We start from the raw sequence: 13,946 nt of genomic DNA, 5'->3' as shown, positions 1-13,946 counted from the left end.
CGGATCCCGGAAGTGACGCGCTCCTGGGGGGGGAAAAGGCGGGGGGAGGGGGGTGGTGTCCCGGCCGGTTTGGGGGGCGCGTTGCCCGGAGACCGAAAGTTTGCGAGCCAGAACAGGCTTGGCGGCGGCCCCGGAAAGGGGGTCCGGGGGCGGCGGCCCTGGGGATGGGGAAGGAGCAGGAGCTGCTGGAGGCGGCCCGCACCGGACACCTCCCGGCCGTGGAGAAGCTGCTGTCCGGGAAGCGGCTCTCCTCAGGCTTCGGGGGCGGCGGCAGCGGGGGCTCAGGGGGAGGCAGCGGCGGCGGCGGCGGCGGCGGTGGTCTCGGCTCCTCGAGCCATCCCCTCTCCAGCCTGCTCAGGTGGGTAACGCTACGGGGCTGGGCAGCTGCCTGGAGACCCCCCTTCCCCTGCCCGTCTCCTGGGTCCCCAGAGAGATCGGGGCTCCGGAGGCCCTGGTGGGGTGGGTTTGCGGGGTGCCCTGGGGCGAGGGCAGGCGGCCCAAGGGGCGAGGGTCGCCGGTGCGGGTCCGTGCGGCGTCAGGCTCTCCTCGTCTCGCCTAACCCGGCAGCGAAGAATGGTGGGAGTGCCCAGGTGGCAGCCTCCGCCGCATGGCACAGCCGGGTTTCACCCTCGCCCGCTGTTGGGTGCCAGCTGTTGTATCTCACAAGCCACTTTAGAGCAGAAAATATGTATATTTTAAATCTCCCTCATCTCCTGCAGAAAATCCCACGCCTTGCAGAATCTCGCGGTTCCCTTGGAGGAATTCTCTTGATTCCCTTTTTTTGGGAACTTGGAACCTTCCACCAGGCTCTGCAGGACGTGGCTTTTGTTGTTTATATTAAAATTGCTTCTGGGTTTATCACGCTCAAAGTGTTCTTCTTTGAGCCCCTCTTGTGCTTGAAGCTTCCATTCTGGTTCCTTATAGTGAATCTCATTGGATTAGTCTGTTAAGTGGCATATGCAGGGTTCATCAGGGGGTTTATTCATCAAAAAATAAAGCTTTAGAAAGACTTGTTTAGGAAGCTGAGGGGTGCTTTAAACTTTTCCAAGGTCTGTTGTTAAAATAAACACTTGAATCTGGAGCTGTAGGGATTGAGAGAAAAAGGTCGTTTTTATGTGGCTTGGAGGGGGGATTGTAGGTGCTTTGTCAGTGTGAGTAAAATGTGTTGTTTCAGCAGCACTTTCATAGCCGGTTTTCTTTTCCTTCCTTGTTTTCTTGAGGTTTTTAAGAAGTGGAAGTTCATTTAGAAATGGCTTCATTCGCTTTTGTTCCCCATTAGTTTATGTAACTTCGGTTTGAGTGAGCTTGGACCAAAAAAGCCCAAGCCTCTGATAAATTGTTAGGTATTAAGCACTGAGTGCAAACCCAGGTCTATACAGGAAGATACTAAAAAGCAGTCTAAGAGAACTCTCCCAGGGGGTTCTTTTGGGGAGGCAAAAACCAGTACCATTTGCAGCAATTTCCAGCCCCTAGAACAATGCTGTCACATAGTTAGTACTCAGGATTTGTTGAATAAATAAAAGTATCAATTAGGAAATGATACATTTCTACATAAACTGATGGTGGTACTCACTGTTAGTAGTTCAGAGAAATGAGACATCACTGTGGGATGAGATGGAGATCAGGGCTTCCAGGAGGAGGGGGACTTCACCTGACTTTGCAGGATGTGAGGATTTGGGTAGGTGAAGTACTATGAGAGCGTTCCAAGTGGGCACACCATGATCAGGGGCACTGAGGTGGGAAAGGAGACTTATTTGGTGCCAGTGGGTCACTAGAAGAACTTTCTGTCTGGAGCCTTAAGAGGTTGGGTGTGATAAAAAGAAATAATAATAATGGATGGCTATACTTCCATCTTTCAGAGTGACTTAGTCTTTATGTTTCTATTCCCAGTTCCTATATCAGTGCCTGACACAGGTGTTCAATAAATGTACTTCGAATGCATAAATTGGGTTTTGAATCTTACCTGGATTACTTTGATATTCCTGCACTTCTGATGTCTGAGAGATGAGAGAAAGACCATACCGGTTTGGAGGTGCCTGTCTCTAATGAGCTGAATGCTACAGCATTTGTCTGTTTGCCAGAGATACCTTACCCGCCCCCCCCTTAACTACCTTGTAATTAAGCAAGACTAGAAAATCTTTGTTGATTTTCTTTTTTTTTTTACTTTGGGCCTCACGTTAATATGTCCAGTCTCTGTCATAAAGGGTGGATGTTGTCTCCACTCCCTTGTGTAAGAGAGCTGACTCCTTCTGACTTGCTCCTGTATCTGTTGTCGAGATGGTATACGGCCTCAGAGCTGCCCCGGTCTCTCATCCCTGTGACTCCTAGGGGCAGGGAGGATCTGCAGGCACTAGTTACACTAGGTATGTCATTAATTAGAGGTGACTCTGATTAAACCTAGTGAAAGATTTCTGAGAAAATGAAACCATGCATTTAGATAATCCCTAGGTCAGCATATCCTCCCTTTTTAGGTTTGGAAATAGTAGAGGGTAGGTCTCCTATGCCCACACACCCCACCTCAAGGACCCTGGGTTATTTAATGAGAGCTGTGGAATCGTAGCTTCAGATTTGGCCCCTGCATTAGCTGCCATATCCTACCCCACTAGTATTGTCAATTGCAGCCTACGTTTGTCCAGCTGTTTGGAGTGACCAAGTCAAGCAGGCAGGAATAGGAGCTTACAGCTGCAGTGGATATAAATGTTCTGGATCACAAGTATGTTTGTCTACTCATATGTTTATGACCCAACCCACCCCCCACCCCCATTCTACAAAGGCTTTGTGCTTATTCTTAAGCTACAAAATGCCTCCTCTCTCACCCATCCCTTTTCTCTTATACTGCTTGGGCTTAGGTCTTAACCTCTTAAAGCCCTCCCTAATGACCCTAATACACACAGATCTCTCAGGCTTCTACTTTGGAACCCGTTATCTGCAGTGAACAGTAGCACGTCAACTCATACTTTGCTTGCCTAGATTTCACAGTTTATTGCTTTACATATAGTAACCCTCACCAATTGAGAACATACCTGCTGAGGATCAGAAAGTCAGCAAAGAAGACTTCTACTAGGAAAAAAAGTGGTTATGAACTTCATGTCCTTCTGACCTTCACTTATTTACTGTATACTTATTCAGAAGCAGTATAGTATTACGCTTCAGACCACTTGTTCTGGAGTCAGACTGCCTGGATTCACATTTCGCTGCTACCACTGACTAGCTGCTTGACTTTCTGTGAATTACTCAACCACTCTGAGCCTCAATTTCTACATCTGTGAAATGGGGGGAATATTATCTGTTTTATAGGTATTGTCTTATGTAATGTGTGGAAGAAGCTCACCACAGTTTCTGGCACATTGTAAGCGCTCACTGTTAGGCTTCCCGAGTTCTGTTGAGCACGTACAGTTTTGCCATGCTGTACCTGCCACGTGCAAAGTGCCATGCCAGACATGTCTTAAGTGCTGTTCTTTTACTCTTGGGTATCTGTTTGCCAAGCCACGGCAGATTAGAAATAGTAAATAAGGGAGAGGCCCTGCTCAGGCAGGCACACTAATGCCATTCACCCACCAAATGTTTACCCATCCTCTGCTTTGTGCTAGGCCAATTGTTAGATGCACTGCAAAATTTATCTCAGGCCTGGCACATAGTAGGTAGTCTGTCAAAATTAGTCCTCTCCCAATACAAGGTCTGTTCCCTTGTAGTGTTTATAGCAGTATGATATGTCTGTATGACAGATTGGCAAAATAAGAGAAAAAGCAATAAAAGGCTAGCATAATTTTTCCCACCGCCAGTAATTTGAGACTATTAACATAGATGAATATAGCCCTACACACCTTGTTAGGCCCCAAACATCACTGCACTATAGCTTAGTGCTGTAGTATCTGTTTATTGTGACTCTTAGCCAATCAAATAAAGATTAAACTACGTTCAGTATAGCTTGTTAATGAAAGTACAAAAAATTTTAGTTTTCTGTCTAAAATGATTCAAATATAATATTTGTTATTTCAAAGGACAAGCAGTAGATTATCTAGAAAGCATAGTTATCTAAAATGCCTAGTCCTACAGAGGTTCTGAATAGCATGGATTTTACTTTATATAATACTGTCTCATTTTCTAATTGTTGAATGGTTGCCTTTATTCTGTAGCTTGAGACAGGCTCTGTATTAAACTTTTTTTTTTTTTTTTTTAAACACAGTATTTTTCAGCCCTGGGCACATAGTAGGGCACTCACATTTTCATGTGATGAAGAGTTTAATATGTTTATGGCTATAGTGAAACTACTGATTTTCAGGAAAGCAACTTCTGTTTGAGAATACAGTAAGATTTGGATTAAAAGTGTTCTAACAACTAAGGGAAGAAAGTTCTGAGGAAAGGAAAAGTTAAAAGAAAACACAATTCATTAGCTTAAAACTATGAAGTGGATTATGAGCTAAATACTGATATGTGTCAATGTGAATGATGTAACGTGAAATGCACTCCTGAGGTTCAGAAGCACAGAAAAACAGACCAAAGGTTGTAATTGAGGAATAGATTGTGTCATAGTCTAGGGAAGTTCTATACCTGATTTCTTTTTTTTTCTTTCTTTTTTTTTTTTTTTTGCGGTACGCGGGCCTCTCACTGTTGTGGCCTCTCCCGTTGCGGAGCACAGGCTCCGGACGCGCAGGCTCAGCGGCCATGGCTCATGGGCCCAGCCGCTCCACGGCATGTGGGATCCTCCGGGACCAGGGCACGAATCCGTGTCCCCTGCATCGGCAGGCGGACTCCCAACCACTGCGCCACCAGGGAAGCCCTATATACCTGATTTCTTAAGCATGAGAAGAGTGAATAAGAAAAGAAGCCAAGGAGGCTTGCTGTAGAAATCTGAAAATTTATAGACAGTAGCAATAAATTTGACTATAAACTAGATTTTTACTCTACTGTGGGTGGTGGGGAGATTATCCAAAGACAGTCATGAATTTCCCAAAGATATGAAAAGGTTCTGAAATAAGGAATGAAGAATGGAAAGTTGTTTTTTTAAAAAAAATAATTAATTTATTTATGGCTGTGTTGGGTCTTCGTTTCTGTGCGAGGGCTTTCTCTAGTTGTGGCAAGCGGGGGCCACTCTTAATTGCGGTGCGGCGGGCCTCTCACTATTGCGGCCTCTCTTGTTGCGGAGCACAGGCTCCAGACGTGCAGGTTCAGTAATTGTGGCTCACGGGCCCAGTTGCTCCGCGGCATGTGGGATCTTCTCAGACCAGGGCTCGAACCCATGTCCCCTGCATTGGCAGGCAGATTCTCAACCACTGCGCCACCAGGGAAGCCCGAAGAATGGAAAGTTTTGAAAATTGGATCCCATTTGAGGGACAATAACGGGTTCTCTCCAAATTCAGAAGATATGACAAAGTTATTCATTGTTTTAAAGAAGGAGGATTCCTGGGCTTCCCTGGTGGCGCAGTGCTTGAGAGTCCGCCTGCCGATGCAGGGGACATGGGTTCGTGCCCCAGTCCAGGAAGATCCCACATGCCGCGGAGCCGCTAGGCCCGTGAGCCATGGCTGCTGAGCCTGTGCTCCACAACGGGAGAGGCCACAACAGTGAGAGGCCCGCGTACCGCAAAAAAAAAAAAAAAAAAAGAAAGGGGATTCCTGATGTTTATTTAAGGAATTCATACTTAAAAAAAAAAGAGTGATTACCCTAACCATTCTATTGAAATGGCCCCCGAGAATGGATGTGTAGCTTGGAAATTATAGTGACATGACAGCTTTTTCTCATGCTGACCCTTTTACTTTTGCCCTCCTACTGGGCTAGATTTCTTTTGAATGTGCCTATTTTGAGCAAGATGATTTTAACATCCTGAGGAGTGTAACACTGACCATGTAAGGATGTAGAATGGGAGGCCTTAGAAGCAGGAACTCATGGATTTGTGTGATCTAAGTTCCTGCTCTTCTAAGAGAATGCAAAAGCAAAACAACAACAAAAAACACAACTATTTACTAGGATAGCAGTTTTCTGGATCTTCCACTAAACCTTCTTAATTCATTAAAAATGGTTTTTAAAGAACTTCTTAAAATACTTCTTTAAGTATAATTTTATTGGGATGGCAACCCTTTTCCTTTCATTTGGAATTGCTGTACATTTTTGCTTTCTCAAAAGCAGAATGTGGTCCCCCTGTTAAAAAATCAAAACAAAACAAAAAAGGTGGCATGCCTGGGAATGACTGCAGCATGGTTACTTTATATCTAAATGTCTAGAGCATGGCTAATGTTAAACTGAGTAAGGCATCTACTGGTAGTAAAAGATAATTTAACATAAGTTTGTTAAGTCAGCGATCTCCCTTAATTCTCTGAAGTTCAGTTTTGAAAAAAAGTTTTAAAAAGAGAATCTATTTTATATATATATTTGTTTATTTCTATTTTGGCAGCACCGGGTCTTAGTTGCGGCATGCAGGATCTTCGTTGTGGCATGAGGGATCTTTTTTAGTTGCAGCATGCAAACTCTTAGTTGCAGCAGGCATGTGGGATCTAGTTCCCTGACCAGGGATTGAACCTGGGCCCCCTGCATTGGGAGCACGGAGTCTTACCCACTGGACCACCAGGGAAGTCCCTGAAGTTCATTTTTGAGTGTCTTAGTTACAAAAATTAGAGACAGGAAACAGTGAAACAATCCCGTGAAGAATTTGGTTTGTATCTAGTCAGCTTCAACCTGTTCACTTGTCCCGGGAGGTTCTGGTCCCAGTGAAAGTTGCATCTTTGGCCAGAAAAATCCCTTTGAAGGCTCTTCCCCCTACCCCTCACCCTCCTTGGTTTGTTCACCTCAAACAGCTATGAATTTTGTTTTGCAAAAGGAAGTCGAGGCTATTTCTGCCCTAGTCTTCAGTAGGGAAAGTAAATTACTGGGTTTTATAGCCCAGAGACACCAAGGAAGCCCCAAAAGTAGATAGTGGAGAGTTTGTTCTTGGAAACGTCAGGCTCTCCTGTGGGCAGGAACTGGGTCTTTTCTGGAGAGCCCTCAGAAAATGTTACCCACACCGATTTCCAAAAGATTACTGGGAGATTTTTTGTGGTATAGAAAATTATATTGTTACATTCATAGAACATTTTCAAATAACTTTGGTGTGGTTAGAGTTAATGGTAGTAATACTAGAAATTTTATGGTATGGCTTCATATTTATCCTTTCTCAGTAATTTGTAGATCAAGTTTGTTTAGTTTACAAATCAAAAAAGAGTTTTTAAAACGTCAGTTGTCTCTGCTTTAATTGTGATGTTCTTACCACTATTAAAAATGGTGGAGATGATCCAGGAAGCAGAACAGCCCTCTGGCTTACTTAACTGGTGAGAGTTTAGCATGGCTGCTAAGGGTCAGGCTCTGATCCATCTCTGCCTTGTGACTTAGGCAAGTTATGTAACCTCTCTGAGCATCTGTGTTTTCATATATATAATGGGCCTAGGATAGTACCTACCTCCTGAGGCAGCATCCCATGAGTTAAGATGTGTAAGACACATAATGCCTGGCACATGCCAAGGGCTTGGTGAACCTGGGCTACTACAGTTATATGATGGGAGCCCAGTGCTCGCCACCTTTGATGAATCTGGAATGATAATCCTGTTTGTTAAGGACATGTGTTTTTTGTTTTTAATGTTCCCATTTAAAAATTTATAGTAATTGATAGCAGAGGCTCCCAACATTTTCAAATATGAGTCCCATTTTTAAAAGCCTAAAAATGGTAACGGTGGCAAAGTTACAAACTGATAAAGGTTCACAATCTGTTGTCTGAAATCTTGGGGTTTAGAATCCAGAATTTTGGGGGTGCTGGAGGGTGATACTGAGCTCCTACTGGGATCTGGGGCAGCACTCTGAAACATTACATTTTGGAGTGAAACCTGTTAATATTCACACTAAATGGGATAAATATGAAGCAGCTCCATATCAGTTTTGCACGTAACCAAGTCTGCCGCTAACTTTCGAAAATTTATTTTCATAACTTTTTGGATTCCTGAATTGTAGACAAGGGATTATTGTCTTCTGCCTTTATTATAGAAGAATTGCTAGACACATAAAAGCACAAAGAAGAAAATAAAATCATCTATAGTTCTACCACCTAAAGAAATTAACTGTTGCATTTTTTTTTTTTTTTTTTTTTTTGGTACGCGGGCCTCTCACCACTGCGGCCTCTCCCGTTGCAGAGCACAGGCTCCGGACGCGCAGGCCCAGAGGCCATGGCTCATGGGCCCAGCCTCTCCGCGGCATGTGGGATCTTCCCGGACCGGGGCACGAACCCGTGTCCCCTGCACCGGCAGGCAGACTCTCAACCACTGCACCACCAGGGAAGCCCCGACTGTTGCAATTTTGGTGTATATACTTTGGTCTTTTTTCTATGCAAACTTTTTATTTTTCTTCAAAACAGACAATGTTCTGTATGTACTTTGTCTCAAATTTCTCCTTGCTATATTGTGAACATTTTCCCCATCATTTTCTTTTCCCCTCAACCTCATTTTAAATGGGTAAGTGGTATTCCATAGTGTGTATGAACTGTAATTTATTTAATCCCTTCCCTACCATTAGACATGAGTTTGATTTTAGTTTTCTGCTGTTGGAACAACACTGTGATGTACATCCTTGTAGATAAGTTTGTGCGTGCTGGTGCTTATGACATTTTATATACTCAGTAGGATAGTAGATGTAATTTGAGTATTTAACCATTGCAAAAATCACATATGTGCAGTTGAATTTGAGGACTCACAATAATTCTAAGGCCCCTTACATCTCCTGGGTCCTTCTGATTGGAAAGTAATGTACTGATCTGTGGCTGCTAAATGCTACTTATATTTAGAAAGGTACCTTTGTGCAGGTACAGGATTTTTATTAGTCAGGTTGGGGCCTCTTGGGTCCTTCTTCAGAGGCAAAATGTTTAGAAGAGGGCCATTAATAATACAAATGCGTAGAGCAATATGCTTCAAGCAGAATGAGACAGAATCCATTTTGTTTTTGCCTTTTGTTGTTCTAGCTTTTATTGTGGGAAATTTCAAACATATAGCAGTCGAGAGAATAAAATAATGAATCCTCACATACCTTAAGTAACCATAAAACAATTATCAGCTTATGGCAAATTTTGTTTCTTTTTATCATCATCCCCCCCCGCCAACTCAGTTACTTTGAAGAAAACCTATATATCATTTAAGTGTGTATCTCTAAAAGATAAGGACTCGTTAAAAAATATTAAAAATACCACTATCACACCTGAAAATGGCAGTTCCTAAAGCCATCAAGTGTTTAGTCAGTCAGGGTTCAAATTTTCCATATGGCCTAAAATATTGTATTATTTATTTTTAAATTTATTTTGGCCACTTGGCTTGTGGGATCTTAGTTCCCTGACCAGGGATTGAACCCAGGCCCTCAGAGAGTGTGGAGTCCTAACCACTGGACCACCAGGGAGTTCCCCAAAATATTTTATTTTATATTTTATAGTTGGTTTGTTCAAATCTGTGTTCAAACAAGGTTCATACATTGCATTTGGTTGGTATGTCTCATAAGTCTCTTTAAATCTGTGGCTTTCATCTCTGTCATTTTTTCATTCCAGTTTATTTGTTGAAGAAAAAAAGGTCATTTGCCCCATTTCCCAGAGTCTGGGTTTCGCTGATTGCATCTCTGAGGTATCATTCAACATGTTCATCTGTCCCCTGTATTTCCTGTGGGCTGGAAGTCAGATCTAGGCTTGGTCTGATTCAGGTTCAGATTTTCTGGCAGGATTTCTTTCTAGGGGATGTTGTGTATGTCCTTCTGTTTAGTCTTCTTTTTTGTGATGTCGGCGGCCATTGACGATCACGGTCTAAAGCCATGATTTAGAGTTTGCAAAATGGTGATTTTTCTTTTCTATTTTACCTTCTTCATTTATTAACTGGAATACTTTTTGGAGAGAAACTTTATAGACAAATCTCATGTTATTAACTACTTGGTTACCCTGAGGTAGAGTTTGTGTAGGAAAGATGGATTAAATGCTTGATTCTTTTCCCTTATTTACCAGTTTTCAGATCAAGTTGGTTTCCTAGTAGTTTTCAGACGTGTCCAATGAGTTTCTTGTGAATAATCATTGTGAACTCGTACTTTTAAGCTTATTTGTGCTTCAGTAATAACCTTTCTAAAATGTGCTCTGAGACATTTAGACTTTGACAGTTTTACTTTACTATGTAGAGCAGTTGAACTGGTTTGTAATGAAGTGGTGTTGTTTGTATTTGTGTATTTTAATTGAGTGCTATTTCTACTCAGAGTCCTCCAGTTTGTGCTGGTTCTTCTGGTCACTTGCAAATCAAGGATTCTAATCTTCCAGAGTCTGGATTAGTTCAGATGGCTTTTAATTTTTTAAGTTTCCTGCTGGCCATACATGGCCCTATAGGTAACAAAGCCTTAAAAAGATACTCTAGAGACTTTAGAGACCAAATTTCTTTAGATTTTAATTATGGAAAACCCACTAAAAATGGTGTTTTCCCACCAGGTTTATGGGGTGGCTCTAGATAAGAATCTAGGTGTGTCAAGGTGAGTTGTTACTTATTCAGTCTCATATGTTACTCTGAATATGTTTCATGGTGTCACACTTTTTACATAAACATTGAAGAATCAGTTGAATTGTCTTTCGTTAAGTATACTAAGCATAGGTCTGTCTCATTATTGACTCCTGAGCTATTGCATTCAGAGCTCCCACTCACAGGTCCGATTTTGAGTTCCTGTTCTGCCATCTGTATATTTTCTTTTCTTGGTTTGGAGCTCAACTGTATATGAAAGTATTTCTTTTGTTTTATTTTATCCATTGGTTTTATGTGTTTGGAGTGGGGGTGGGAGGACTGGGTCAGGGTCCTTCTGCTTTGGCTCAGATTCCCCCCCTTGACCAGCCAGATGTACAAATGCTACACCTGTAGGGTCAATTTAAAATTGATAAAAGCAGCACATGGAGCCACTTATTTGTTTCTTTTTGACAGTTGTTGGGACAGTAAGGGTTCTACTTCAGAGGGATCTTGGCCTCTATTAGGCAATGACAGCATCCAGCTCCATCTTACTCACTCCACAGCACTGTCATGTTGGGCTCTCAGATTCTTTAAAGAGCATTGTCATGAGTTAAGATGAAAAATGAAAACAAAAACAAGAGAAGAAATATGTTTGACTTTACTGAGAAAGGAAAATGTATCTTAAAACACTTGAGCTTCATAGTGCCAAGGAGTTCACACTGTCGAGTTGGATGGTGTGTAATTCTTGCAAGACCGAGGCTGTGCCTCCGCCTCCACGTGATGGGGTCTGTCCTCTGTCAGGGTTGCACGCTGGCTTATCCCTGCCAGTGAGGACTTGATGTGACTGGAAAAGCAGCTTCAAATATATGTCCCACTAATAATAGTACTAGTAGTCAGCATTTATTGACCATTCACTGATACTGGATTAGTAGCCTTAATTTGGAGGGCATTATTAAGTGCTTGTCCTTACTAAGATTAAGAAAGTAAATTTTTTTATTATTGTCCCTCCTTTTATCGAATTTGTGACTTTCACCTTTGCTTGTGTGTAGTCAGATCTCCTAATTACAATTCTTTTCAGTCATAGCGAAAGCTTAAAATCTCAGGGATTTTCATTTTCTTAATTAAAAAAAATTGGAAACTCTCTCTTCTTACCTGTGAAAAAGTAGAGATAGTGGTACTATTACTTGAGGTATCAGATACTTAGAAAACACAAGCTAGTGTATTTGGAGGTGGTGCTTTATTTAACCTTAGGAGGACCCTTCTTAAAGGGAGTTTCTGCCTGTACCCCAGCCCTTTTTGTCTGAGTGAACCAACCTGTTGACTTTGTTTTCCTTTCACCTGAATAAGCCTTCATTGTGATTTTCTTTTCAGTTTTCTTTAAACACAATCCATTTCTCAAGTTATTTTTCCTTTTGAATTATAATTGAGACCTACTTCTAAGAAGTCCAGTGGCCAGAAGAGCTTTCAGAACAGATCATTTCAAAAGGGCTGTTTACCTGGAAAATTCTTTCTGGGGCTTGTTTTTAGATCTTTAGCTCTTTGCTGGGCCTGGAGAGGAGACTCATAACTGTTGGTGTCATGTTCCCTCCTCCTCCTATGATCCAGCTTGATTCTGGATCCTGGTTCAGTTCACCTGCCTGATTCTTGCTTCTTCAGGTTGCCCCACAGCCCTGATAAAACTTCCACAAAAGCCCAGCTCAGATTGCAGTATTTGAGGTAGTTCACTCACAAGTTAGTTCACAGCAGCTCAGAGCTGTCGCTACAGACTCTATGGTAGGTTGGGATGTACATGTTGTTGGGGAAGAGTTTTACTTCTTGAGCACTTAATACTTTCCTCTGTCTGTACCCAGAACTTTACATCTATATTTTCTCAGTCTATCTTCACAGCATACCTGCTAGCTAATTGTTATTATCCACATTTTACAGATGAAGAAGCAAAGGTTCAGGGAGAGGTTAAAGTGACCAGCTCAGGGCCACATGGAGGATGGCAGAGCCAGGAGTCTGACTCCCCAAACTTCTGCTCGTAAAGCATTGCGTTTGATCACTTGGAGAACTGTGTCTTTAGAAGAAATTCAAACCACCCCTTACTATATGCTTAGGTAAAATTTTACCCCCCAAATTAGGGATTTATTTATTTTAATTTAATAGTTGCTTTGATATCCACAGTTCTTAAGCACTTTACAAATATTAGCTCATTTCATCCTCATAACAACACTTTGGAGAGGGCACAAGTAGTATTGCCGTCTTACTGATGAGGAAACCAAAGCCTGGAGCCATCAAATAACTTGCCCACTGTAGTAAGCTGGGAAGTGCTGAGGCTTGCTTCCAAGCCCAGGCAGACTAGCTCCGGAGTCCTTAGTCTTAGCTTTTATGCAACTGGGGATTGTTCCTTTTATTAAGAGTGTAATACAAAAGCCCTTTGGAACACTTTGACTACATAAAGTGAGAGGCTTATTTTTTAAATCATTGGCAATTTCCTTGGAATATAAGAAAGTTAGATGAGGGGAATGTCTTTAAACTTATGCCAAATAATATATTAGTTTAGAGGATATAGGGAAAGCCGTGCAGCTCACGAAGAGGAAAAAGCCTCCCTTATTCTCAAACTTCCTCAAACTTTTCTTCTAGAAAATCCTCACCTTCCTCTCAAGCAGGTTAATGCTTTCATGAATTTCGCCTCTGAGAAAATTCAGTACCCTCCCCTCCCCCACCAGATTTTAAAGTGATAAAGATTTGTTGTGGACACATGCCTTCGGGATGTACCACAGAGGCCAAAGGGTGTGCAAGGGAAGTAAATCTAAACAATTGGCAAGAAACTAGAGGCCTGTGTATTTGAAATTATTTCTAGCTATTGCTACCCATTCTGCTTTTTTACAATTCCTTCCCCTTCCCCTGCCTCATTAGTGGTTTATGACCAGATTTTACATTCCCAAACAATAATTAGTTTGTCCATAAAATGACTTTCAGAGAGTATTGTCTGGCTGGTTCAAATGATTGTTGATAGTAGTTTGAAGCCTGGGATTATGGGACAGGAAATGTTACTTCCATAATCCTTGGTGCTTTAATCTTCACAATCCTGTGATATTGGTATTAGTGACCATTTTACTGATGAGAAAGGTTAAAGTGACTTGCCCAAGACCGGGATTTTCCATTTGCGAGGCCTGTAGAGTCTATTTTATGTGGAGATCATGGCTGCCAAGAAGATGTCTGAGTCCCCAGGTCGTAGAAGTAGAAGGAAAAGATAGTATTCTAGCTGAGTAGTACTGAAAACACCTATGGGTCCTATATGCTTAGCAGTAATAGAATACTCTATTACTTTTTATCTGTTACAAATGAAAATACCTCAGATGTTGAAACTGGCAGAGATTCCAGATTCATTACTTTTTAATTTGTTGCTATCTCCATTATTATATGTTTAAGAACTCGGCTGGAGAATAGTTTTCTTGCTAGTCACTCTTAACCAGCAGCCTTTTTGCTGTCTTTAG

The 13,946-nt window shown here is 42.0% G+C and overlaps 1 protein-coding gene across 7 annotated transcripts in view; it reads left to right on the top strand.

The window, feature by feature from the left end:
• Positions 1 to 23: 23 nt before the first annotated feature.
• The window catches only part of ANKS1A (ankyrin repeat and sterile alpha motif domain containing 1A), a 187,845-nt gene continuing 173,922 nt past the window's right edge, over positions 24 to 13,946 (top strand). For 4 of the 7 annotated variants that reach the window (XM_029244363.1, XM_029244361.1, XM_029244360.1 and 1 more), the window contains exon 1: positions 81 to 358. In XM_029244363.1, the coding sequence (XP_029100196.1) occupies positions 165 to 358 (194 nt within the window). In that variant the 5' untranslated portion in view covers positions 81 to 164. Of the gene's footprint in view, positions 359 to 13,946 lie in introns of all 7 variants that reach the window. The other 3 variants (XM_029244366.1, XM_029244365.1, XM_029244364.1) reach the window with 1 other exon arrangement.

Source organism: Monodon monoceros, unplaced genomic scaffold, assembly GCF_005190385.1.
Source record: "Monodon monoceros isolate NGI ecotype Baffin Bay Population unplaced genomic scaffold, NGI_Narwhal_1 Super_Scaffold_3, whole genome shotgun sequence".
Taxonomy (NCBI): domain Eukaryota; kingdom Metazoa; phylum Chordata; class Mammalia; order Artiodactyla; family Monodontidae; genus Monodon; species Monodon monoceros.
This window is presented reverse-complemented; position numbering and strand designations above follow the sequence as displayed.